This window comes from Pipistrellus hanaki (genome assembly GCF_964339955.1).
Source record: "Pipistrellus hanaki genome assembly, chromosome: 18".
Taxonomy (NCBI): domain Eukaryota; kingdom Metazoa; phylum Chordata; class Mammalia; order Chiroptera; family Vespertilionidae; genus Pipistrellus; species Pipistrellus hanaki.
In genome coordinates this window covers 40,228,062-40,253,048 of record NC_140520.1, presented here as the reverse complement: position 1 = coordinate 40,253,048, position 24,987 = coordinate 40,228,062, and the positions used below count along the sequence as shown (strand labels likewise).

The window sequence follows — 24,987 nt, the reverse complement described above, 5'->3', positions numbered from 1 at the left end:
GTTCGATTCCAGTCAAGGGCATGTACCTTGGTTGCGGGCATATCCCCAGTAGGGGGTGTGCAAGAGGCAGCTGATCGATGACTCTCTCTCATCGATGTTTCTAACTCTCTATCTCTCTCCCTTCCTCTCTGTACAAAATCAATAAAATATATTAAAAAAAATTATGTTCAACAAATACTTAACTATCAACAAGTAAAACTAAAAGCCAAGGGAATTAAAAAATCTGATGAACAATATTAAATGTTGAATATAATAGAATCAGAGGTATGGAAGGGGAGTGGACTGATTATTCTCGGGGAAAAGGGGAGTGGGAGGTGCAGGAAGAGCCTAAACAAAAACTGCACCTATGGATGAGGACAGTGGGAGGTAGGGAAAGGGCAGAGGGAGGGGTGGGAACCTGGTGGAGGGGAGCAATGGAGGGGGGAAAAATGAGGAACATTTGTAATAATATGAACAATAAAGATTTATTAAATAAATAAATAAAAAAGTGAGCCTGGCTCAGGAAACAAGTTACAGAAACAGAGGAATGGCCCTTGGAACTTAGGAACTTATACTTAATGAAGGAAGACAATGTTTTCCCCTGAAAATCAGAACAAGACAGGATGTCTGTTGTCATTCTTTATTCAACACTAAAGGCCTGGTGCACAAAATTTGTGCACGGAGAGGTGTGTCTCAACCCAGCCTGCACCCTCTCCAATTTGGGAAATCCCTCTCACAATCCAGAATTGCTGGCTCCCAACTACTCGCCTGCCTGCCTTCTTGATTGCCCCTTACTGCTTCGCCTGCCAGCCTGATCACCTCCTAACCACTCCCCTGACAGCCCAATTGCCCCTAACCACCCTTCCCGCAAGTCTGGTCACCCCTAACTGCCCTCCCCTGCAGGCTTGGTTACCTCTAAGTGCCCTCCCCTGCAGACCTAGTCCTCCCAACTGCTCTCCTTTGCAGCCCTGTGTCCCCCCCAACTGCCCTTCCCTGCAGGCCCAGTCACCCCAAACTTCCCTCCTCTGCTATCGTGGTCACCCCTAACTGCTTTCCCCTGCAGCCTTGATCGCCTATAACTGCCCTCCCTTGCAGGCCTTGTCCCTTCCAACTGTCTTCTCCTGCTGGCCTGATCACCCACAACTACCCTCCTTTGCAGACCTGGTCCCTCCCAATTACTCTGCCCTGCTGGCCATCTTATGGTGGCCATCTTGTGTCCACATGGGGGCAGTCATCTTTGACCACATAGGGGCAGCCAGCTTGTGTGTTGGAGTGATGGTCAATCTGCATATTACTCTTTTATTAGATAGGATAGAGGCCTGGTGCATGGGTAGGGGCCAGCTGGTTTGCCCTGAAGGGTGTCCTGGATCAGGGTGGGGGTTCCTTTGGGGATGTGGGACAGCCAGGCAAGGAGCCTGTGGTAGTTTGCAGGCTGGCCAATCTCTCTCCCTTCCCACCCCACCCCCATCGACCCAAGTGGAGACCCTGGTATCTGGGGTTTATTTTATCTTCTATAATTGAAACTTTGTAGCCTTGAGTGTAGGCCTGGGCCCACCAGGAAGGGTGGAAAGCTTGGCTTCCTCCATTGCCAGGGGAAACCCAAGCCTCCTGCTCTCTCAGTAGCCACAGCCATCTTGGTTGGGTTAATTTACATACTCACTCTTGATTGGCTCATGTTGTGACTTGTGGATATAGCGGAGATATGGTCACTTTGCATATTATTTTTATTATATAGTATTGTACTGGAGTTTTCAGCCATTAGAAATTAATATATAACCTAAAGTATGGAGGCATGTAACAGATTGACATGATTTGATGTGGGAGTGGGGGAGGAGGAGAGATAAACCAAAGAACTTATAGACTTATATGCATAGCCCATGGACAGGGGCAACAGTGTGGTGAAAATTTGGGGGGGCGGGGGGGAAGGAAGCCCTAGTTGGTTTGGCTCAGTGGATAGAGCAGTCAGCCTCTGGACTGAAGGGTCCCGGGTTTGGTTACAGCCAAGGGCACATGCCTGGGTTGTGGGTGTGGTCCCTAGGAGGGGGTGTGAAGGAGGCTGCTGATCAATAATTCTTTCTGATCATTGATGTTTCTCTTTTCCCTCTCCTTTCCTCTCTGAAATCAATAAAACTATATATTTTTTAAAATTACATATACTTATCACATTTGTCGATTGACTATAGAATTTGATGATGAATAGAATCTGATCCCAGCCCTTGGGATGTTGCTCAGTGGTTGACCTTGGACCTATGAACTAGGTCACAGATCCCCAGTAGGGGATGTACAGGAGGCAGCGATCAATGATCCTCATCATTTATGTTTCTCTCTCCCCCTCTCTCTTCCTCTCTCTCTGAATCCAATAAAAATATATCTTCAAAAATAAAAAATAATCTGATCCCATATTATTGCTACAAACTGGAAAAATTAACGGAGTAAACAGTAAATAAAGCCAAAATTAATGAATTTAGGTTTAAAAACCTACTGGAAGATTCAAAATTCTGCAAAAGGATTACTAGGTACCTACTGTGTGCCACGTACTAGAGATAGAGACATGCTTCTTTCTTAGAGGGGACAATTCCAGACACCCCTACCCCCAACCCCCCCCCCAAAAAAAAAAAAAAAAAAAAAAGGTCTATGCTAGACTAAACACGTCTTTCTGACCTCTCAGCTCCTTAGCACTTACTATAATCCCCTAGTCCAGCTGTGTTAATTCTTTGGGCAGAGACTCCAAGGTTTGCGATAATTGCTGGTTCAGTAACCTCCTCTGGGATGCCCTCTTTGGCGCTGCACCCTCAGGCTGGTCACCTGGGAGATAAGGAAGCTTTTGGACGCGGAAACCCGCGCAGGGGAGTGTTAGGAAGAAAGCGCGGCCTGAGCCCGGACCGCCTGGGAGGAACGTGAACGCGCCCCTCTCCAGCTCCGGGGGGCGGGAGCTTCCAGGCGGCTTCTCTGAGCAGGAGCGGAAGCCAGGCTTGGGCAGTCTGGAGGGTTGGGGTGTTTTTTAACTGACTGGCTCCATATCCAGTAGGGAACAAACTGTTTCCACCTGTTCTTCCCGTAGGACTCTCCAGCTCCTAGGAAATAAAGATCGCGTTCAAGGAAGCGTTGAGGCCGCCCGACTCCCCCTCTTCCCGCAGTAAAGATGGCGGCGCCCTGAAAGTACACGACAGCCAAACCGCTTCCGCGTTTCTCCTTCGCCCTTGTTCAAGATGGCGGACGAGGCCACCCGGCGTGTCGTGTCTGAGATCCCAGTGCTGAAGACGAACGCCGGACCTCGGGACCGGGAGCTGTGGGTGCAGCGCCTCAAGGAGGAATATCAGTCTCTCATCCGGGTGAGTGCGGCCCGGGAAGCGCTGTGGTGTCGCATGTGCTCGGAAATAGGCTCCGTGTGGAAGCCATTTCCGGTCCTAAAGTTGAACCCCCAAATTCACAGAAAGTGGAGAAACGCGGGTTAGGCGGGCGGGGAATGGGGAGCAGGCGGAAGAGCCTCGCGTGGAGAGCCGGAAGCGCGCGTCCTGCGGGGCTGCCTCGGAAGTGGCGTGTCGCTCGGCTCCCGGGTCCGGGCTGAGGGGCGGCCCGGGCCCCGCGATCCTCCGCCCGCTCACTCCTGAGGGGCGAGCACGTTAGGGCCGAAAAGTCAAAACGTGGCCGTTGCAGAACCGCGAAGCCGAGCTCGGCGTCAGCGACCAGCCGGGGCTCTGGGAGGAGCGCGGCGCCGGTCCCTCCGCCGGGCGGGGTTCGCTGGAAGCCCTGCTGTGCGCTCCTCTCTGGGGAGGGGTCCCGAAGCCCAATAAGGCGGGCCGAGCCGAGGTAGATGGGCACGGGTTATTACGGGCACGGGCTATTAAGACACATTAGCTCTGGCCGGTGTGGCTCAGTGGATGGAGCTCGGCCTGCGGACTGAAGGGTCTCGGGTTCCATTCCGGTCAAGGGCTGATCCCCAGTGGGGGGTGCAGGAGGCAGCCAGTCAATGATTCTCTCTCATCATTGATGTTTTTCTCCCTTCCTCTCTGAGATCAATTAAGAGACATTAAGTGGAGAAAGGGAGAGGGGGGCCGAGAAACTGCTAGAATGTTCTGAAGCAGGTGAGGTAGCTAATCCAGTGTGGGTTAGGGCAGGCTCCCTGGAAGAGGCGGTGCTTGAACTGAGACTTAACGGGTAAACACGAGTCAGCCCGACACAAGGCGAGGGTGGGAGGAGGGCTTTCACGGCAAAGGGGGCAGAAGACACAGGCATGGAAGCTAGCAACTCCGTGATGTGTATAAGAAACACAACTAGTTCAGAGTTGCTACAGCATCAAATGTGTAGCATGGAGTGGTGGGCAAGGCTTGAGAGATAGGTCTGAGCACTCGAATTTTATCTTGGAGACTGGGATTCCTTTAAAAGATTTTCATTAAAGAATATTCTGGTCAGATTTGAGTTTAGATCAATCATAGTAGCAATAGAGATGAAAATGGAATTGACAGGGATAAAATTGAAGGAGACAAGTTAGGAGTCTGTGATGAATCCAGGCAAAAGAAAGTTGATGCTCTAAAGTCTAAACTCTGCAGTTAGTTATAGTGAGAATAGAGGGGAGGGGTAGATTTGAAGAACATTCTGAAGGTAAAACCAGCAGGACATGTGAACTGTTGCTGGACTAAAGGAGAGGGAGAGTCAAGCATTATTCCAGCCCGGCTGGTGCGGCTCGGTGAGCATGGACCTATGAACCAGGAGGTCATGGCTCTATTCCTGGTCAGGGCATATGCCCAGGTTTCAGGCTTAATCCCCAGTGGGGTGCATGCAGAAGGCAGCCAATTGATGATTCTCTCTTATGATTGACGTTTCTCTCTTTTTCTTCTCTCTTTCTCCTCTCTCTCTCTCTCTCTCTCTCTCTCTCTCTCTCTCTCTCTCTCTCCTTTCCTCCCTCCCTCCTCTCCCTTCCTCCCTCCCTCCTCTCTCTCCCTCCCTCCCTCCCTCCCTTCCTCCCTTCCTCCCTCCCTCCCTCCCTCCCTCCCTCTTCCCTCTTCCGTCTTCCCTCTTCCCTCTTCCCTCTTCCCTCTTCCCTCTTCCCTCTCCCTCTCCCTCTCCCTTCCTTCCTGAAATCAATAAAAAATATTTCTTTTTTTTAAAAAAAGGACAATTCCAGGTTTCTAGCTTAAGTGACAGTGAATGCTGATGTGGGGATCAGGTCAGAAGGAACAAAAGCAAAAGCTGAGCCTGAGGTACCTGTGAAACGAAGGCAAAAATATATAGTTGGAAACTGGAGTCTGAAGCTGGAGAAAACACTTGGATTAAAGATAAAGATTTGGAAGTCCATCAGCATGTGGGTGCTAATCAAAACCAGGGCCATATAATGTCCTCTAGGGAGGGAAGACCCCATTAAACAAGTTGTGGGCTGGGGGCAGAAACTGTCAGAAGTGAGAACTCAGGTGGTGTCACCAGATCTTTTTGCTAAAGTTAATAGATCCCAAGCATTCTCTGCTCTGGACAATTGTTAGTCCCCAGCTTACCAGTGTGACTTTGTTTTTGCTTATGTCAGGAAAACTGGGCAAATGTACTAAGAAAGAAAGTAGTCACATAATTTTCTTTTGAGGGAAGGGGGACTGCCCTTGGCCTCAACTTCCGCCTCAAAGACCTAATTCTCTGCTTTTAGTATGTGGAGAACAACAAGAATGCAGACACTGATTGGTTCCGACTGGAGTCCAACAAGGAAGGGACTCGGTAGGCAGACCCTCTTGGGGGGGTATTGGGGTGGGAATCTTACATGGTTTTAGCATTTTAGTATCTCAAAGCTCACTGCCGGGCCATCCCTGCTTCATATTGGCTGTCCACTCCCAAGCTCCATAGCTTCCCAAGTCCTATCCCATGAGTCTCCCAGGCTGTCACCTAAACCAAGAAGATGTCCCTGGAGTAAGAGAAGAATGGTCAAATTGGACTGAGGTTTGGTCTTTGTTATAGGTGGTTTGGAAAATGCTGGTACATCCATGATCTCCTCAAATATGAGTTTGACATCGAGTTTGAAGTGAGTATGATGGTGTGGGAAATATGGAGGTTAACAAGCTAACATTTCTTGAAAGGACCAAAGAAAATTTCCAATGGGAGGGAAAAACTGAGATTTGAAGCAAGCATAAGTTATTTACTCATCTGCAAATCCAGAATTCTGGTTTGCACATGCTGCTTGGGAGTTTGCCAAACATGTCAGTTCACCTGAGAAATGTATGTGAGGTAACAATAGTTTCTGTATATGCTGATTTTCCTTTATAATTCCTCTAGATTCCTATCACATATCCCACTACTGCGCCAGAAATTGCAGTTCCTGAACTGGATGGAAAAACAGCCAAGATGTACAGGTAGGACTGAATAGGAGATGGGAAAGGGTCAAAAACGGGCTTGGGAGGAACTTGGGGAGGCGGCATTTTCCCAGAGCCTGCTGGCCTAGGGGGGCTCTAGGCCGCCCTCTGCCAAGCCTACGCACTGCACTCAGCTGACCTTGTTCCAAATTGGATCACTGGTAGCCTTGTGCTCCCAAGAGGCTGCTATGTTTCATGGTAAACCTTGCATGTCAACACCTTCTTCCCTCTGTCCCTCTCACAGGGGTGGCAAAATATGTCTGACTGATCACTTTAAGCCTTTGTGGGCCAGGAACGTGCCCAAGTTTGGACTGGCTCATCTTATGGCTCTGGGGGTAAGTTTGGGTTATTTGCTTCTCCCTCCCTCTCCCGTCCCCTCTCTTCCTCTCTCGCTCTAAAAAATCAATAGAAATTTAAAAAGGGAAAGTAACTGAGAATAAACAAGGAATAACAATGTTTTCCCTTGGGTGTGCTCCCCTAGAATCTCTCTAGGAAAGAGCTTCTGATAGAACAAGATGCACTGCCTCAGTGGCAGTAAGCTCACAAGTCTCCCTTGTATTACAGCTGGGTCCCTGGCTGGCAGTGGAAATCCCCGATCTGATTCAGAAAGGTGTTATTCAGCATAAAGAGAAGTGCATCTGAAGGATCAAGCCACTGATGCTGGACAGGGGACCTTTGAGAGGCTACAATCCTTTTTCCTGTGTGTCCCTTACTCATCCAGTGCTTCCCTCACACTCTTTCACCCACAACTGTTATTAAGTAGCTGCAGCAGGTATTGCTGAAAAAACCAACAAACAGTATTGCTCTGAATGTCTAGCAGGGAGGGGGAAGCCTGGGGCTTTGGAATACCAAAAGGCCACTTATGCCCCCTCCCCAGGGGGAGCAATGTGAGGTCCTGAAGGACAGCAGGTGACGGAAAGTGGGTACATGGTCTTTTGATTTTCGGAGATAACTCATCAATAAAAGCTGCTTCCTCCGCGGCCTGTGGTTCTCATTGGTGGCTCTTCACAGCAGCCAGCCTTCCCCACCCGCAGACACCTTCCCATGCCTGCCGCTGAATCCTCCCTGCGCCTCCGGGCCACGCTCCCGTTGTCAAACCCACATGTCTGTGGGCCACAGAATGAGGTGACGGGACCCCATACTTCATGGACGTGGATGGCAGTGACGGTGTAAAGACAATTCTGGGCAAGGCTGGCAACCGGCTCCTAAAGTTGGCTGCGTTGCCATGGTGTCGGGGGGCTGGGTCGCGCAAGCGCTGAGGAAGCAGGCGCGCAGTCGGAGTGCGGCTGCGCAGGCGCCGTGAGCGACGCTGAAGCCGGTGCGGCGGGACCAACAAAGATGGCGGCGGCCCGGGCGACGGTAGCGACCTGGGCGGCAGCTGCGCCTGAAGTTGCAGCTGGGCCTGCGGGGGTGCTGCGCAGGGGTCGGGGGGGGCAGCCCTGAGCTGGGGCTTGGCCCCGGCGGGGCTCCCCCGCCGCACCCCGGGGACAGGTACGGGCCGCGGCGTTACGGCCGGTGTGGGGGGGATGCCCCGGACCTGGGAGGACGCCTCCACCGCAGGGGACGGCGGGCCTGGGAGGACGGGCTGCAGGGGCCGTGTCCTGGGCCGTGGGGGATACAGCCCCGGGCTCCGGAGCCAATCACGGCCTCGGCCCTCCTGCCCTCAAGGGGGGTGGACCCGGGAAGCCCTGCCGCCGGGCGAGCGAGGCGACCCGGGGTCCGGAAGGCCTGCCCGCCCGCCTTCCGTCGCGACCCCTGAGCCTGACACCACGTTGGAGCTCGAGGGTGGGGGAGGGAGAGCGTCGCAAGTCACCATTGAGTTGGGAGGGGCAGGGGCTGAGGGTGGGAAGCTGTGTTCCGGGCTGTTGTCCTTGCACCCACCCCATTGGCCCGAGCGCCCAAGGGGCCGGGCACCTCCCGCCTGCCTCCGCGGTGTGAGGCTTGTCAGCCGCAGGTGCAGTGATCCCAGAGAGAGGGCTGCGGCAGCCTCAGGAAAGCTGTTTCTGCAGGAAGCTAGTGAGGAATGGAGTCAAAGCCGTGGGCTGCTGTCACCCATTCATTTATACTCAATGAATACAGCCACACTCACTTCTCCGACGCCTCCCCTCTCCAACAGTTTGGTTCTCAACCAAGTTGTCACAGAAAAAAGTCTGGGTTGTCGACCAAAAACTTCAGTTTTGGACCTGACAACCCTTTCATGCTGATACCGCTACCTGACAAAAAGCATCTCTCAGGCAGCAAAGGAAAGAATGCTTTTGTGATTAGCACATTTTTAAAACAGAAAGTGCTAATGTTGCTAAGGGTGTGAAAGTGCTCATAATAACAATCACAGGCAATTGAATAGGTAGAAAAATTTGTATAAAAGAAAAGCAGTGTAGCACTTTAGAGGCAGTGATATATGAAAAATTTGTTTAAGGCTAATAGAGGGTGTTTTGATAAATTTAAGAAAAGAAGTGCTTATTTATAGATTAGACATGTACTGTATATACTAGTAAGAAAGGTTAAAACATAATCATTTGGGGGTTTGGAGCGGATTAATTCAATTTACATTCTTTCTGATGGGAACAAATGATTCGGTTTTCTAACAAATCACTTCTCCAACAGCTTTCCAGAGGAATTAAGTTCAAGAACTGAGGTTCCAGTGTGCCGTATAGTGGCTGGGGGAAGGGGCACTGCAACTCTCTATGCATTTACTCTGTGAGGTACTGAGATACAGTGACGGATAGGACAACTCGCTTCCGCCCTCAGCGCACCTAGAAGCTTCTATGTATGGTAGCTTAGGTTCCCCCTCCGTCCATATTCATATGCTGCCCCTCTCTTCTCCCAGGTCCTATCTGTGGTGACCACAATGCCCCAGGCCTCTGAGCACCGCCTGGGCCGGACCCGAGAGCCATCTGTCAATGTCCAGCCCCGAGTGGGATCCAAACTACCATTTGCCCCCCGGGCTCGCAGTAAGGAGCGTCGAAACCCAGCCCCTGGGCCGAACCCCATGTTACGGCCTCTGCCTCCCCGGCCAGGTCCACCTGAGGAACGGCTCAAGAAACTGGAGCTGGGACGGACACGGACCTCAGGCCCTCGTCCCAGAGGCCCCCTTCGGGCAGATCATGGAGTTCCCCTGCCTGGCTCACCACCCCCAGCTGTGGCTCTGCCTCTCCCAATCAGGACCAACCTAGCCCGGTCCAAGTCTGTGAGCAGTGGGGACTTGCGTCCAATGGGGATTGCCTTGGGAGGGCATCGAGGCGCTGGAGAGCTAGGGGCTGCGTTGAGCCGCTTGGCGCTCCGGCCTGAGCCACCCACTTTGAGACGTAGCACCTCTCTCCGCCGCCTTGGGGGCTTTCCTGGGCCCCCCACCTTGCTCAGCATACGGACAGAGCCCCCTACCTCCCATGGCACTTTCCGCGTGGTATCTGCCCGGCCCTCCAAGCCTTTCTACTCCGATGACAAGATGGTGAGGATTTGTCAGCACATGTGGCCTTCCATTCCCATGTCCCTCCAGCTTTCTTGCCATCATAATCACATGGCTTTCCTACCCCCCTGTCCCAAGTTCCTTTCTTAGCCCCTCATTGCAGCATTTGGACTGTACTCTCCCTTCCTTATCTTTTGGGGTTGTCTGTCACTCCCCCACATGGTGCACAACTTCAGTCCCCAGGGATTTATCCCAGCCATTTGGCATTCCCTTTAGGTCCCCCAGGCCCCTATCTCCCTTGCCTTCTCTCCTAGGACACTGCCTAGGCCTAATTAATCTCTGGAGGTGAGGAGGGGCGGGCTCAGGAATCTGAGCTAGTGTGGTCGCCCATTTCTTGAGCAAGTGAGCTAGGCTTATTGCATTTGAAGCCATCAGGAGAGGGTTCAGGAGGGGCCATGGGGGCAGGAGGAGACTTTGGACACAACAAGGTGGGGGTGGGGAGCAGCTGGGCAACCATGCCAGTGCTTGGGCCCCTGAGCTACTTTGCCAATTAGCTGGGCAGAGGAACAAGTGGAGAACAGTGGGACTGGCATGGCTCAGCCTGTGGTGCACACACCTGTGATGGGCTTACTGCTCATGTCCAGTGAGGTAGGGAGACCCTCATACCCAGAGGGAAAGAGGGTAGAGTTTGGGGTGAGGTATGAGAGGGGGGTAAAAGCAATGGGCAGCTAAAAGCAACATGCCGTTGAAAGGTTAGAGGGTCACGTGGGCTATGTGGAAACCTGCTGACTCACTCTGACCTTCCAGGCTCATCACACACTGCTTCTGGGCTCTGGTCATGTTGGCCTCCGAAATCTGGGGAACACGGTGAGAGCCATTCTCCTGCCCTTCCTCCCTCACAGAAATGGGGAGTGTGCAGGGCGGGATGTGCTGGCTGGGGGGAGGGGCACTGCAACTCTAGGTTCCCTGGGCCTGGTCTGGAGAGATAATGGCAGTGTCTCTGCTGCTCCCTAGTGCTTCCTGAACGCCGTGCTGCAGTGTTTGAGCAGCACTCGGCCTCTCCGGGACTTCTGCCTGCGAAGGGACTTCCGGCAAGAGGTGCCTGGAGGGAGCCGAGCCCAAGAGCTCACTGAAGGTGGGGCAATAACTCCTGTCCCTGCTGCCTTTCACATCCTCTTCCCCCCAACCCCTTGCAGGTCCAACTGCCAATGCCGCCCCAGCCTCCAGTCTGGCAGTTGTATCTTCCTGGTACCACTGTGTAAAGGCTGTTCTGCCTCAGCCTCCTGCTTGCCTCTTCTAACCTGTGTCTCCCTTCCCCACTCCCTCCCAATAGCCTTTGCAGATGTGATTGGGGCCCTGTGGCACCCTGACTCTTGTGAAGCAGTAAATCCTACTCGATTCCGAGCTGTCTTCCAGAAATACGTGCCCTCCTTCTCTGGATACAGGTGGGAGAGCTGGAGGGTGTGGGATTTCTCTCTGGCCGTGTCTGGGGATAGGACCAAGCAGGGGTCCTGGCAGCATTGTCCTGAGCCTTGAGGTGTTCTTAATCCAGGAAGTGGGGCCCGTGCGGGCAGGGGACAGTGTCTGTGGACTAGGGGACCAGTTGCTCATACTCTTTGGCTGTAGCCAGCAGGATGCCCAGGAGTTTCTGAAGCTCCTCATGGAGCGGCTACACCTTGAAATCAACCGCCGGGGCCGCCGGGCTCCCCCAGTCCGGGCCAGTAGTCCGGCTCCCTCTCCGCCCCTCTGTGGAGGGGCTCTGCCAGAAGAACCTGACCTAAGGTAGGATTGCTCCCACGCCCCTTTCTCCCCAGTGGTTTACCAGTAGCGCACTTCCTTCACAGAACAGAGCTAGTCACGGCTGAGGTGTAGGGTCCAGGAAACGCATGGCCTAGAAATGGGTTAGAAGCAGTGCAGAGCGGGGGCTGGAGCGCACGGAGGCAGAGCAGTGCTGGGATGTCCCCATGGAGGAGGAGGGAGAGGTACTTTACAACAAGGCACTAAAGAGCCTGAAGCGGGGGAGGGAGACAGCATGTTCTTTTTTGTCTGCATCCCTTTACTTTCCTCTCCTCTTGGCTTTCCCCAGAAAGTCCTCTTCCTTGAAATGTAGAGAAGTGGAGGTATGGGTAGGGCACAGGGCTCTGGATCGTTTCAGGGGTGTCTGGGCGCCCACTTTTCCTGCTCTCAGGGGTGCTTCCCATTTCCCTTCTGTGGTAGTGACAATGACCGGGCCAACCTAATGTGGAAGCGTTACCTGGAGCGAGAGGACAGCAAGATTGTGGGTATGGAACAGGGCACAGCAACAGGGAAATAAGTCCGCGAGGGGGTGGGGGACCTGGAAGCCGGGAGAAAGAACATGATACTAGCAAGGGCTGTGGGAACAAGCTGGGTGATAAAAACATGGGAAAGGGGTGAGGGGCTTGTTAGGAGTGTTGGTGATTGGGAAGGAAGGTCAGGCAAAGGGGTGGAAAGAGTAGAATCCTAGCAAGCACCCTGGCCTCTCCCAGTGACTTTCTCCTGCCTCTGCTTGTCTAGACCTGTTTGTGGGCCAGTTGAAAAGTTGTCTCAAGTGCCAGGCCTGTGGGTATCGCTCCACGACCTTCGAGGTTTTTTGTGACCTGTCCCTGCCCATCCCTAAGGTGGGATTTCAGAGGATTCCAGGGGTGGATGGGACATGGGTTTGGAGGCCCAATCCTAGCTGCCCCCAGAGTTGGGGGGAGCCCTTCGGGTCTGTGGAGGAGACATGAAGCCTGGATTGGTTAAGAAGAGTTGGGAAAGGGAATGTAGAACATGCTGTCCCTTCATTCCCCTTTCCCTCCAGAAAGGATTTGCTGGGGGCAAAGTGTCTCTGCGGGACTGCTTCAACCTCTTCACCAAGGAAGAAGAGCTAGAGTCGGAAAATGCCCCAGTATGTGGGGTTCAAACGGGATGTGGTAACATTGAGGACGGGGGGGGTGTGTGTGTGTGTGTGTGTGTGTGTTCCATATGGGATACAGGGGTTGCATGATACCTTACTATGGGGAATAATGTATGTCTGGGTTTCTATTGGTCTCAGGTAAGTCCTAGTGCTTGGGGCAAAGAGGGGCCCAGAGGATACAGAATTAACGGGAGGAGTAAATTGTATGTGGCCAGAGTATTGGAAAAGCCACTAGAGGTGAGGAGCATAACAATCTAACATTATTTGATATTTATTCAGGTGTGTGACCGATGTCAGCAGAAAACCCGAAGTACCAAAAAGTTGACAGTACAGAGATTCCCCCGAATCCTCGTACTTCGTATCCTAATCTTCATATTCTATTTCTTCCATCCATTCTTTTTCTCATTCCCCATGTTTGCAGAGGCTGGATACTTGGCAATTGAATTTCCTTAGGAAAACACCTTGCCTGCCATGCTCCCGGTATTCCTTGGGGGAGGGGAGTGGACAGCATTCAAGACCTCAGTCCCCTCGGAGCCCCCACCCCCACCCCCTCTCACTGCTCCTTAACCAGAGCTTAGATCTGAATCGCTTTTCCGCCTCCCGAGGCTCCATCAAGAAAAGCTCCGTGGGTGTGGACTTCCCGCTGCAGCGCCTGAGCCTGGGGGACTTTGCCAGCGACCAAGCCGGTGAGTGCTGGGAAGGCCCTGGGAAGGCCAGAAGGGGGCGCAGGCGCCGGCCGGCTGGCGGCGAGCAGCTACCCCGGCCTCTGCCTCCGCAGGAAGCCCCGTCTACCAGCTGTACGCCCTGTGCAACCACTCGGGCAGCGTCCACTACGGCCACTACACCGCCCTGTGCCGCTGCCAGACGGGCTGGCACGTCTACAACGACTCTCGGTGAGACAGGCTCCTGGTCCCCTCCGGGCTGTTCCTTCCTGTGTGGCTGGAGGTCTGCATCCCTTCCCTCCCGAGGCCAAGGGCGACCCTGTGGCCAGAAGGACGTGCGGGAATGAGAGCCCTCCCGCCCCCTTCCCCAGGGTCTCTCCGGTCAGTGAGAACCAGGTGGCGTCCAGCGAGGGCTACGTGCTCTTCTACCAGCTGGCGCCGGAGCCGCCCCGCTGCCTGTGAAGCCGTCACCCCAAGCCCAGCTCCCCTTACCTCACAGACGTCTATTTTTGTGTCTTTTTCATGGGGAGGCGGAGGGTGACTGTAGCTCCCTTTTTTTTTTATTATTAAAAAGTACCCTTCCACCTGGAGAGCCCCTTGTGTCCCAGCCCCCTGTACAGAGCTCCCAGGCCCCGCCCGTGTACAGCCCCGGACTACAATCTCACTTTTTGTGAATAAATTTATTAAGAAAAGAGGATGTCCTTGTTTGTACTTTCGCGGGGCAGGATCTTCGTGGGCGCGTGGGGCCCAAAGAGGGAAGGCAAACCTGAGACTGGTACGGGCGAAGGGGCGGCCCCTCGAGGCCCCAGCCCCCCGCACCGGGGTGACAAACGCGGGGTGCGTTGCCCGAGGCCCTCGCTCCCGCAGGCCCGGCTGCCGCTACCGTCAGGAGCTGTTTACCGAGCCGCGTCCCCCGGCTGCCCCGCGCCCCCAGCCACTTCCCGCAGCGCAGGTGCGCGGGGCCGCCTCCAGGCTCCTCCGCGGCCGGACCTCGCGCTGCCACGCCCGCTCCGCCCGGGCCCGGCGCCGGCGCTGCCCAGCGGGGTTTCCATTGGCCAGCGTCACCCCTCGGCCGCCAATGGGAAGCGGGCTGCTGCGCAGGCGCGACCTTCAGAGCCGGGCCGTGGGGGCGGGGCGCTCGGGGGCCGCGCCGGTTGCGACCCGCGCTGAGTGGGGCGCGCCGATAGCACGGGTGTGGCCGTATCTTCCCGCGGGGCGCGGGCGGGAAGCCTCGGGCCTGCACCCCCGAGGTCCCCTCACTTCCTCTCGTGCGTCTCTTGGGTGAGTCTGTGCCCCAAACGGGGCCTCGCGCTCCCACCACCGTGTCCGCGGACCCTGCCTCAGTTTCCTGCAAAGCAGTGGCCGGGGCGGGGAGCGCGGTCCGACGCTGCAGAGGGAGCCGGTCAGCCCTCCGTGCCGCCCTTCTCCTCAGCTCCCGATGGGCCGGACCGTGGTCGTGCTGGGCGGAGGCATCAGCGGCTTGGTCGCCAGCTACCACCTGAGCCGCGCCCCCACAGCCCCCAAGGTGAGCGCCCGGCGCGGAGGCAGCCCCTGATCCCCTGGTCCGTGGCCGGCCCAGCCCCCTTCCCCCGGCGTCGGAGGCCGCGGCCACAGTGCCAGTCCCGCTCCAGGTGGTGCTGGTGGAGGGCGGCGAGCGCCTGGGAGGCTGGATCCGCTCCGTGCGAGGGCCCGGCGGCGCCGTCTTCGAACTCGGGCCCCGAGGAATTCGGCCCGCGGGGGCGCGGGGAGCCCGGACTCTGCTCCTGGTGAGGCTGTGGGGTGCCCGGAGAAGAGCGGTCCTCCAGAGGGCAGGGGGGATGCCTATCTGGTGGTCGGTTCTTCGTTTCTCCCCCCGGGGACGTTCGGGGAGCAGGTGTCTGAGCTGGGCTTGGCCTCAGAAGTGCTACCTGTCCGAGGAGACCACCCGGCTGCCCGCAACCGGTTCCTGTACGCGGGCGGGGCCCTGCACGCGCTGCCGGCCGGCCTCAGGTGACGCCCGCCCCCGCCCCAGCGGATGGGAGTGAGCGCCCTCCCTGCCCCTCACCCCGTGCCTCCCGCAGGGGGCTGCTCCGCCCGTCACCTCCCTTCTCCAAGCCTCTGCTTTGGGCCGGGCTGAGGGACCTGACCGCCCCGCAGAGCAGAGACCCTGACGAGACGGTGCACAGCTTTGCCGAGCGCCGCCTGGGACCGGAGGTGCCGCTGCCCGGAGGCCTGCCCGCCCCCCATGTCCCTGGGAGTGTCTCTTTGTCATTTCAAACTCAACTTTGGAGGGCGGGTGCCTCCAGGACCCTCTCCCCCTTCTGATGGTGGGCTGCTTCGGAGCCCAAGCCCGGCTGCCCCGGGGCAGCTCAGCAGGACAGTGAAAACCAGGGCGCCGACCCCTGGCCACTCAGTGCCCTCTCACCGCAGGTGGCGGCTCTGGCCGCGGACAGTCTCTGCCGCGGAGTGTTCGCAGGCAGCAGCCGGGAGCTCAGCGTGCGGTCCTGCTTTCCCAGCCTCTTTCAAGCCGAGCAAGCCCATCGCTCCGTGTTACTGGGGCTGCTGCTGGGGACAGGTGAGGGGCGAGGCTCGCGGGCTGGAGGCCGGAAGGGCTGTCATGCTGCTTCTCTCCTTCCTCTCCTTCCTCTCCTCTGCAGGGCAGAGCTCACAGCCAGACTCGGCACTCATTCGCCAGGCCCGAGCTGAACGCTGGAGCCAGTGGTCACTCCGAGGAGGGCTGGAGATGCTGCCCCAGGCACTTACCACCCACCTCACCGAGAGGGGGGTTACTGTTCTCAGAGGCCACCCGGCCTGTGGGCTCAGCCTCCAGGCGGGACGCTGGAAGGTAGGAGTGCCCCGTGGAGTGCAATGAGCCTGTGTGGTAGTTTCCATCTTTGCCTAAATGTTCTGTTGTGTTTTTTAAGCTGACTTTCATTTATTGACTTTAGAGGAGGGATGGAGAGAAACATCGATTAGTTGTTCCTCTTATTTATGCATTCATTTGTTGGTTCTTGTATGTGCTGTGACCCAGGATGGAGCCCACAACTTGACACATGGGGATGATGCTCCAACCAAAAGAGCTACCTGGCCAGGGCTTGCCTAAATGTTTTAACCAAGCCCAGGCTGGCAGACTGGAGCTGCTCGTTTCCTGCCCTAGAAGCTGTTTAAATGTGGGCCTTATTTGTGGACCTTCCTCCGAGACCCTTTGTTCCAAGTCTGTGGGTAGACAGCTCCACTGAACAGCTCAGCATGGACACACTGGCTGTCTGGCCCCCCTCCCTGACTAAGGGGGTGATTTCTGTGCCAACTACCAGGCTCTCCTGCCACGTGTGCGCCCAGGAAGCTGAGGCAAAATTCCCATGTTTCAAATGTGCTCCTACTCAGGTGTCTCTGGGGGACAGCTGCCTGGAGGCCGACCACGTGATTAGTGCTCTTCCAGCTTCAGGTAGCCACCTCCCTTCCCCATCCAGGGTGAGGCAGGCTGTGGTTTCTGGGCCAGTAGGACCATACCATGTGCCAATTGCGCATCCTGGGGAAGGCTAGTCCCAAGAAGGGTGGGTGGAATTGTGAGGGAAGGCCTTCTGAGCAGCCTCTGCCGGCTCCCCTAGTGCTCAGCAAGCTGCTCCCCGCCGAGGCCACACCTCTCGCGCGCATCCTGGGCACCATCCGGGCTGTGTCTGTGGCCGTGGTGAACCTGCAGTACCAAGGAGCCCAGCTGCCAGTGCAGGTGTGACACGGGAAGGGGAGGCGAGGGCCCCGTGGAGTCCTCCCCCTGACCACCTCCTTCCTCAGGGATTTGGACATCTGGTGCCATCCTCAGAAGATCCAGGCGTCCTGGGGATTGTGTACGACTCGGTTGCCTTTCCTGAGCAGGACGGGAGCCCCCCTGGCCTCAGAGTGACTGTGAGGAGGCAGCTTTGCTTAGTTGGGTGTCCAGAGGGCTCCTGTGTGCCCAGTGAGGTCAGGACTCCCTTCTCTCCCAGGTGATGCTGGGAGGTTCCTGGTTACAGGCGCTGGAGGCCAGGGGCTGTGCCTTTTCTCAGGAGCTGTTCCAGCAGCAGGCACAGGAAGCAGCTGCCACACAGTTAGGACTGAAAGAGCCCCCGAGTCACTGTCTGGTCCATCTGCACAGGGTGAGCGGACGGGTGCCCTCAGCTCCCACTGGAGGCATCAAAGGCAGGACCTGGCATTTCTGTCAATGTCCACCAAGGCTTGTGACGTCAGAAATAAACTTCTTTTATCTCCTCTCTGCAGCACTGCATCCCTCAGTATACACTCGGCCACTGGAGGAAACTGGGTGAGTTGGGGACCAGCTGGGCTGAGGGGAGCCAGGAGCTCCGGCCCGCTGATGCTCCTTGTCCTCTGCAGAGTCAGCTGCCCACTTCCTGGCTGTTCACAGGCTGCCCCTGACCCTGGCTGGAGCCTCCTATGACGGAGTGGCTGTCAATGACTGTATAGAGAGTGGGCGCCAGGCAGCAGCCCGGGCCCTGGGCTTAGAACTTGACCCATGATCTCCACACCTCACCTTGCTGTCCCTGCTGGCTGGGACTCACCGGGAAAATAAAAGTTGTGGGAGATTGGCTCGGTCTGATGTCCTGTCATGGGCATGGGGAAGAAGGAGGTACAGAGACAGGCAAAGGGTGCCTGAGGTGCAGAAAGCAGGAGCAAAGGCGAGACTGAGTCCTTTATTAGAAAATATATCAAAATCCAGCCCCCTGAGCCAGAGCCAGAGCCAGAAGAGGGGCTGCTCCAGCCCTGGCAGAAAGTGTCCAGGGAAGGGCTCACATCCTGGGGACCATAAATAGAATAAATATTCACAGAGGTCCCGGAGAAGCTGGGGCACTCTTCTTTCCATGGAAGAGGAAGGGACTTGGGGTCCAGCCCTGCTCCCATTGCAGGAGCAGCGCTCCCAGGAGTCACCACATACAATCATGACATCAGAGATTCACAGTCATAATCCTGGCAGGCGCCCTACAAAGGGCCCCCAGGTCTAGAGGAGCCCAACTCCAGTCCAGCAGGGAGAGGCCCTGGCCCAGCACAGCGTAAGTGGTGCCCCAGTCCTCTGAGAGCAGTGGGGAGCTGAGGGAGGGAGAGCAGACCCCTCTGGATCAGTTTCATGACTAAAGGTAGGCAGGAAGGAGGCGTCAGTGTGGGCCGTGTGGGGCTGTGTGGTTGGCAGTAGGCAGAGGGCCCAGCCTGGCTGGCGGCCTGCGCTGCAGCATCTCTTGGCGGAATGCCTGGGAGGAGCCAGGGGGGTAACGGGGGCCAGAGGGAATCCGGGGACCCCGGGGGTCAGTTCCAATGTCTGCTGTGACATTGGTATAAAGAGGGCCCAACTCTCGAGCCAGCAATCGGTATGTCAGTGAGTTCATCCCATCTTGTGTCCAGGAATTCTGGGTACGGATCAGGAGGTCAAATCTGAGGGTTAGAGGTTAGAGACTAAGACCCAGGAAGAACAGCCAGGAATCGAGGGGCCTGTGGGGGTTCTCTGACTCGAGTACAGAACCGGAGGGCCCCGTCCCACTGCCCAGCAGCCCCCCTGCCTACCTGTGTGGGTTTTCCTCGTTGCCCTTGTCCCCTCGGTGCTTCACCATCTTATAGTGTCCCACAGACGTGGGGGGGCGAGAGATCTTCATGCCGGCCAGCCGCACCCTGTGGGAAGAGGGAGGGATCTTGGTGGGAACAGCTGGGGTGCACAAGGGGAGCCCGGGCCAGCAGGAAGGGAACACTACTGCAGTCAGGCAGAGAGCGGACTGTTTCTCGTTAGTGCCAGACTGGCAGGGAGAGAGTCAAATGGGAAGGAGGAGATGGCTGAAGAGAACACAAGCCCTCAGGGCCTTGCACCCGTGCCCTGGGCCTTTCGGAATCTGGCCGCTCTGTCAACACCTCCCTGCTTGCTCCCTAACGGTCCGGGAGCTGCTCTCCGGCGGGAAGGGCACGCTGAGCAGCCTCTATGTCTGACGTGCAGGACAGGTCGGAGTTGCAGGTCAAGCCCAGCAATTCTTCCTTAGAAGTCAGGCTGAGCTGCTCGGCCTCCTTTGCCCTGCCCCCTCTAATGTGCAGGGTGGAACCAGGACCTGAACAGAGCCCAGCCCCACCTCTAACACAGGAGCAGGACGCGGAGGGGGCCTGGGAAGCGCACATTTAGAAACTGCTGGGCGCTTCACACTTAAGAAGAATTCAGAGATGCCATTCAGGACTCCAGGGCGAGGAGGCAATGGATCCGTATATCAAAGCCCAAATGCTCAAATCACAGGTAGGAAATTGGGTCAGCTGAGACTGAAGGTCACATGTTCCACAGAAACAGAGTGATTCTTGGTCCTGAGTGCCTCCTCCCTGGCCACACAGGAAGTGGCCCCTTTCTGCTCGGGGGTCCCAGAATACTGCCACCTGTTGATCTAGGAGGCTGCGGGTGACAGTGGGGGAAGGGAGGGCAGAAGACAGGAGAGGCATGGCACAGTGCAGGTTTTGGGTGCAAAGGTTAGTGCTAACGGGCTACAGCCAGGGGGGCCCCAGAGGGCGGGGATGCAGGCTGGGGAAAGGCAGGGCTGACCTGGTAGCAATGTCATCATCCTCACCACCCCAGCCCCAGTATTCGTTAGGGAAGCCGTTCATCTTCAGGTACTGGTCGGGAGTGAGCGCTGAGACCCCTCCAAAGTACTGGGGGTATGGGAGGCTGGGGAGAGAAAGATCCTTGGGTTCCACAGGTCTTCTGGTATACATCCCTACCACAATCCCCTCAGTTCGCCTGCTTCCTAGCATCCTCTAATGCCTCTACCTGTATCCAAACTTGTTCATGGCAACAGCCACGTGCCGGGGCCCGCGGGGATCGCACACGTACAGATTGTGGTCGTTCTCCGGCAGGAGGTCCACGTCATGCAGGAACAGGCAGTCCCACTCTTCGTCACGCAGGGCCTCCCGGACCCCCACGTTCAGCAGCTTTGCCCGGTTGAAAGTTCCGTTTCCAGCCTGAAAGAGTGCGGAGGGCCTGACTGACTGTGGCATGGAGAGGCACTGAAGCATAAAAGTAAAAAGAGGGCCCTAGCCGAAACCGGTTTGGCTCAGTGGATAGAGCGTTGGCTGCAGACTGAAGGGTCCCGGGTTCGATTCCGGTCAAGGGCATGTACCTTGGTTGCGGGCACATCCCCAGTTAGGGGGTGTGCAGGAGGCAGCTAGTCGATGACTCTCATCGATGTTTCTAACTATCTCTTTCCCTTCCTCTCTGTAAAAAAATCAATGAAATATATATATATATATATATATATATATATATATATATATATTTTTTTTTTTTTTTTTTTTTTAAAGAAATCAAAGTGGGATGGGGGGCAAAGAGAATGAAGAGAAAGACGATCTAAAAATTTCACTCAACAAAAAGTATTTTGAGCAACAGTGTGTGCCTGATACTTACATGCTGCTGTTCAGCATTAAATCTGACAACCAGCAACCATGTGAATGGGTGTCTTATCAGTCACCCCTCGTCTCATTGCAGGAGGTTAAGTGTCTTGCTTACGGTCACATATGGAACAAATGGCAGAACTAAAATTTTAGCCCAAATCTGTCCGATTCCAAATTGGCACAATTCAAAACGTAACAAAGGAAAGTCCTGGCAGTGTGTGGGACCAGGAACACCCGGCAGCGAGCATGGCCAGCAGAGCCAGGGATTTCCCACTTTCACCAGCCAAACCCTCTAAAGGTCCTCGGGACCACTATGCAAGTGGAGTGGCACTGACGTGAGGCTTCCGTGGGGGAGGGTACCTGGTGGATGACGTAGATGCCGTAAGCAAGCTGCTGGCGCTGCAGGAAGGGGTGCAGGTGGTAGAGCAGCAGGCGCAGGTGGTGCTCCCGGCCCCGGTGCGGCACAATGACAGCTGTCCGGGAGCGGGGTTCACACCCTGCGGGGCGGTACCGGCCCCCTGCTTCCACCCGGGGGTTCCTCTCCACAATCTCTGCCAGCGAGGGCACTGGGTTGAAGGACACAGACACGGGACCCACTGTTGGAAGAAATGACAGTCACGGGTTAGAGGATCAGAGGGCAAAGAAGGACACCGGAGATCAGGACCACCTTTGCCCCTGGCACTCTAGTTTGTGGCTCCACAACCCCGGAGGACTCATGCAGAACACGCACAAGCCTGAGCTCCCATCGCTGGGACAGCTTCGCCACACCTGGAAGGAGCAGGCTCCTGGCGGAGCCTACCTTCTCAGTGTAGGTCTCAAGACTCCTTCACAGGGGTGGAAGCTGCCGTTAGGGGTTGGAGAGAACAGATGGGCTTCCAACCAGTGACCTACATCAGGGCGCATCCACAAAGGAGGCACTTCCTAACCAGAGGCAGGAAGAGGCCTGTCCGAGAGCAGGCCACAGAAAGCTCTGACTCAACTCCAGAGCCCAATCCAAACTCCAAGTCCATCTCAACCTCAGCCCACTTTCCAAAGACATCAGCCTTCTGTTCTAAGTCCTACTCTTGACCCTCAAACCCTCCTGGCCTTCCCCTCACCTTCACCTTCCTTCTGCACTCACCTAAGAAAGGAGACCGTTCTGGACAGTACGGCAGACCTTGAGGAGCCAGAGGGCCACCCGGGGCCACAGCAGGGGCCCCTGACAGGTGGCTGAGGTTACTGTAGACATCGTGGGGATGAGAATAGTCAAATGTGGGCCCCTGCTCTCGGCCAAACAGGGCACTGAGACTTCGGAAGCCCCCCAGCGACAGGTACATCATGACGGCCAGCTGGGAGCCCACCAGCAGGGCCAGCGTGCAGGGCCGCTCCAGCAGCCGCCGCAACATCCTGGGCTGAGGTCTGTGAGGAGAGAGGAGAGCTCTGGGCAGGCAGGGGCAGCACAGCAGCAGAGAGCATCATGTAGGGATGGCGGTGGGGTGAAGAGGGAAAACACACAGAGGAGCTGGTCACGCGAGGGAACACACGGGTGTGCAGTCCTCATGGGGAAGAGACAGGCTGTTGCCACGAACAGCCCCACCACCTTTCCCAGCCCAGGTCTCACTCTCCTCCAGCTCTCCTACCCGCTCCTGCACTGCTCTCAGTCCTCACCCTCAGGTCCGTTGCAGAGGAGTCTCTGGAGAACCTCGCTTCCAGTTCAGAGGAAGAGACTCACCTAGGTTCAAGCTGTCTTCTTCCAGATCATGGGGGCCCTGGGGGTCCCGGGGGAGCAGAGATGTGATGCATTATCTAAAACTGGAAATGTCGCAGAGGGCGGCAGGCCAGCGGAGCTCCTGGGACCAGCTGGAACACAAGGGGGCAAGGATGAACTGGCCGCCCGCGGAGAGGCGCAGAAGGGCCGAAGCGGGTTTCCAGCAGGGGACGTGAGGGAAGATGCTGGCTTCTCCCACTGGAGACCCTGGAGTGTCCATTCCACGCTCACCCATCCCGCACCCAACAGAACCAACCTGTTCGGGGAGTGGGGACAGGGCCGCTAATGGAGACAGTATGTCCGCCAGGGGGTGAAGCAGCAGGGACGGCTCTGTGGAGTGGTCTCTAGAGAACAGGGCGGAGCAGGAAACGGGCTACTTTCCGCTCTTCACGTGCCTGGGAACTAGGTCCGCAGGTGCAGGGAGCGTGACCACCTGGGAGCTGCAAGCACACGCCCAGGCGCGGGGGGAGGGGGCGTCCCAGCCTCCTTTCCCGGCTCCGCGGGCGGGAGGAAACGCGGGGCAGCACTCGGACTAGCTTCCCCGGAGGGTGTGGTTACCACCCTGTGCCTCCAGCGTTACCACCCAGTGCCTGTGGGCACCCCTCCCACCCGAACTCCTGCACGAGCCCTGCCTTACTGGTGCGCCCGCCCGGCCGGTCCACACTCCGCCCGGGACCCGCTCCGCTCGAGTTTGTCTGCAGCCTTTGCTCCAAACTTCTCATCCTCCCGATCGCCGCACGTTCATGCGGGCCTCTCGTCCCTACCTCCTCGGCCCGTACCTGCTCTGCGGCTTCCCGTGGTCACCGCCGGCCTGACAGCCGGGCAGGCGCCTCTGCCGCCATCTTGGATGCTGGCGGGGGCGGGGCCGCGCCCGGGGCGGGGCCGCGCCGGGGCGGGGCCGCGCCCGGGGCGGGCGGTTCCCGGGGTGACCGCGCCTGGAGCATTGCGTCCCCCACCCTTTAGCCTTGGAAACCCGCAGCCAGGCCCAGAGGCGGGCCCTGCGGCTCTCAGTGGCGCCCCTGCTACCTGGCGCAAGTTTTAGTGTAAGGTGACCAGACGTCCCGCTTTTGGCGGAACAGTCCCGATTTTTAACAATTTGGTCCTCGTCCCTCGACGTTTTAAAAAGTCCCGATTTTTGAAAAGAATGCACCACAAACTAAGGAACGGCAGGAGAACGGGAAGGGAATATACTTTTTTGACGGCCATGTGCAGGATGAGTTTTATATTATTTTTGTTAATTTTATAATGTTAAACTTTAATAATAACAATTCTTGAGAACTGATTATCGAGAACTGCTAATCAAAGTTCACAACGACGAAAACATTTTGTTATTGTCTCTCAAACGATACACATCATACTGCATGCTAGTAAGCTAAAAAAGTGATGTCATTACAAATCAGCTATTCAGATAATTTAGATAAGTAATTTATTTACTTATTTCATAAATACATAAATTTTCTTGAATTTAGCGGACAGTACTTTATATTTTATAGTAGCGGCAAAAAGTCTAGTGCCGGCCTTGAAAGTGACACTTAACGACTTACGTTACAATTAAAAGCCATTTTATGTGTGAAATATAATTTAACAAATTCTTGTGAAAAATTTCATGACCTTTTAAACGACAGCAATCTACTAAAAAAAATTCACTCAAATGAGAAATATGCCAAATAAAATAATACTATACATAATTTTCATAATTTTTTTATTATATTTGTAAATTGTACTTATGTTAAAATTTTAAAAAATATATTACAATACTATTTTTGCATTCTATGAAAATTTTTGTTGCTCCATATAGACCAAATTTTTTTTTAAAATCAATCTTTATTGTTCATATTATTACAAAGGTTCCTCATTTCTTCCCCCCTCCACCAGGTTCCCACCCCACCCTCCGCCCCCTCCCCATCCCCCATTATCCTCATCCATAGGTGCAGTTTATGTTCAGTCTCTTCCTCCCTCCCTTTCCCTGATAGTAAATCCCTTTTCAGATAGTAAATCAGTTACTTAGCATTTTCTCATATCAATAATACCTCCACATGCCCAATGATACATTTCACACAAAAGACATTTCCAGCTGAAGCCGGTTTGGCTCAGTGGTAGAGCGTCGGTCTGCGGACTGAAAGGTCCAGGGTTCGATTCCGGTCAAGGGCATGTACCTTGGTTGCGGGCATATCCCCTGTGGGGGGTGTGCAAGAGGCAGCTGGTCGATGTTACTCTCTCATCAACGTTTCTAGCTCTCTATCTCTCTCACTTCCTCTCTGTAAAAAATCAATAAAATATATAAAAAAATATTTTTTTAAAAAAAAAGACATTTCCAAATAGGTCAACCAGCCTCATCCAGGCCCCACCCAAGGCACTCACAGATCAACACCCCAGCCCTATACTAACTCAACACATCCAGATCTAAGCCTTCATCACTTGATTCAGCAGACCCTCAAGTTCCCACAAAAGTTTCCAGCCATGTCTGAGAGGCAGCCGTGGGGTAGGGGCAGGCGAGAAGCGAGCTGTTCCGGGCCTGGCTGCTCCGGGCCTGGCCTCTGTAGCTCTGGTTCGTTCTACAACCAGCTGCT

The 24,987-nt window shown here is 55.5% G+C and overlaps 4 protein-coding genes across 12 annotated transcripts in view; 3 read left to right on the top strand and 1 right to left on the bottom strand.

Annotated features, from left to right (window-relative positions):
* Nucleotides 1-7,288, top strand: part of UFC1 (ubiquitin-fold modifier conjugating enzyme 1) — a 34,164-nt gene extending 26,876 nt beyond the window's left edge. For both annotated transcript variants that reach the window (XM_084867265.1, XM_084867266.1), the window contains exons 2-7: nt 3,041-3,311; nt 5,612-5,679; nt 5,917-5,980; nt 6,232-6,308; nt 6,553-6,643; nt 6,873-7,288. In XM_084867265.1, coding sequence (XP_084723391.1) covers nt 3,189-3,311; nt 5,612-5,679; nt 5,917-5,980; nt 6,232-6,308; nt 6,553-6,643; nt 6,873-6,950 — 501 coding nt within the window. In that variant the 5' untranslated portion in view covers nt 3,041-3,188 and the 3' untranslated portion in view covers nt 6,951-7,288. The remainder of the gene's footprint in view (nt 1-3,040; nt 3,312-5,611; nt 5,680-5,916; nt 5,981-6,231; nt 6,309-6,552; nt 6,644-6,872) is intronic.
* A 138-nt stretch (nt 7,289-7,426) lies between these two features.
* On the top strand, nt 7,427-13,985 carry USP21 (ubiquitin specific peptidase 21). Of its 3 annotated transcripts, none has more exons than XM_084867211.1 (13): nt 7,427-7,799; nt 9,136-9,756; nt 10,522-10,581; nt 10,729-10,849; nt 11,048-11,159; nt 11,341-11,496; nt 11,932-11,996; nt 12,250-12,353; nt 12,536-12,622; nt 13,053-13,111; nt 13,237-13,317; nt 13,410-13,524; nt 13,665-13,985. In XM_084867211.1, exons 2-13 carry the CDS (start codon nt 9,157-9,159, stop codon nt 13,680-13,682), a joined length of 1,578 nt encoding a protein of 525 aa, XP_084723337.1. In that variant the 5' UTR covers nt 7,427-7,799; nt 9,136-9,156; the 3' UTR covers nt 13,683-13,985. The 3 variants fall into 3 exon arrangements, with proteins under 3 accessions (XP_084723337.1, XP_084723336.1, XP_084723338.1); XM_084867210.1 differs by lacking the exon at nt 13,053-13,111 and adding an exon at nt 12,911-12,989 and having other exon boundaries at nt 13,210-13,317; XM_084867212.1 differs by lacking the exons at nt 13,410-13,524; nt 13,665-13,985 and having other exon boundaries at nt 12,911-13,111.
* Nucleotides 13,986-14,401: 416 nt separating this feature from the next.
* Nucleotides 14,402-17,852, top strand: PPOX (protoporphyrinogen oxidase). 4 transcript variants are annotated; one of them, XM_084867241.1, is made up of 13 exons: nt 14,402-14,574; nt 14,726-14,818; nt 14,925-15,059; nt 15,167-15,282; nt 15,354-15,486; nt 15,703-15,847; nt 15,930-16,117; nt 16,657-16,717; nt 16,881-16,999; nt 17,065-17,175; nt 17,256-17,405; nt 17,527-17,569; nt 17,641-17,852. In XM_084867241.1, exons 2-13 carry the CDS (start codon nt 14,732-14,734, stop codon nt 17,781-17,783), a joined length of 1,431 nt encoding a protein of 476 aa, XP_084723367.1. In that variant the 5' UTR covers nt 14,402-14,574; nt 14,726-14,731; the 3' UTR covers nt 17,784-17,852. The 4 variants fall into 4 exon arrangements, with proteins under 4 accessions (XP_084723367.1, XP_084723369.1, XP_084723368.1 ...); XM_084867243.1 differs by lacking the exon at nt 14,925-15,059; XM_084867242.1 differs by lacking the exon at nt 14,402-14,574 and having other exon boundaries at nt 14,582-14,818.
* Nucleotides 17,853-17,938: 86 nt separating this feature from the next.
* Nucleotides 17,939-23,303, bottom strand: B4GALT3 (beta-1,4-galactosyltransferase 3). 3 transcript variants are annotated; one of them, XM_084867250.1, is made up of 9 exons: nt 23,197-23,303; nt 22,674-22,761; nt 22,382-22,509; nt 21,791-22,087; nt 21,031-21,266; nt 20,051-20,241; nt 19,826-19,948; nt 18,820-18,924; nt 17,939-18,690 (listed from the first exon to the last, which is right to left on the bottom strand). In XM_084867250.1, exons 4-9 carry the CDS (start codon nt 22,053-22,055, stop codon nt 18,417-18,419), a joined length of 1,194 nt encoding a protein of 397 aa, XP_084723376.1. In that variant the 5' UTR covers nt 22,056-22,087; nt 22,382-22,509; nt 22,674-22,761; nt 23,197-23,303; the 3' UTR covers nt 17,939-18,416. The 3 variants fall into 3 exon arrangements, with proteins under 3 accessions (XP_084723376.1, XP_084723374.1, XP_084723375.1); XM_084867248.1 differs by having other exon boundaries at nt 21,791-22,068; XM_084867249.1 differs by having other exon boundaries at nt 21,791-22,068; nt 23,055-23,280.
* Between the last annotated feature and the right edge of the window lie 1,684 nt (nt 23,304-24,987).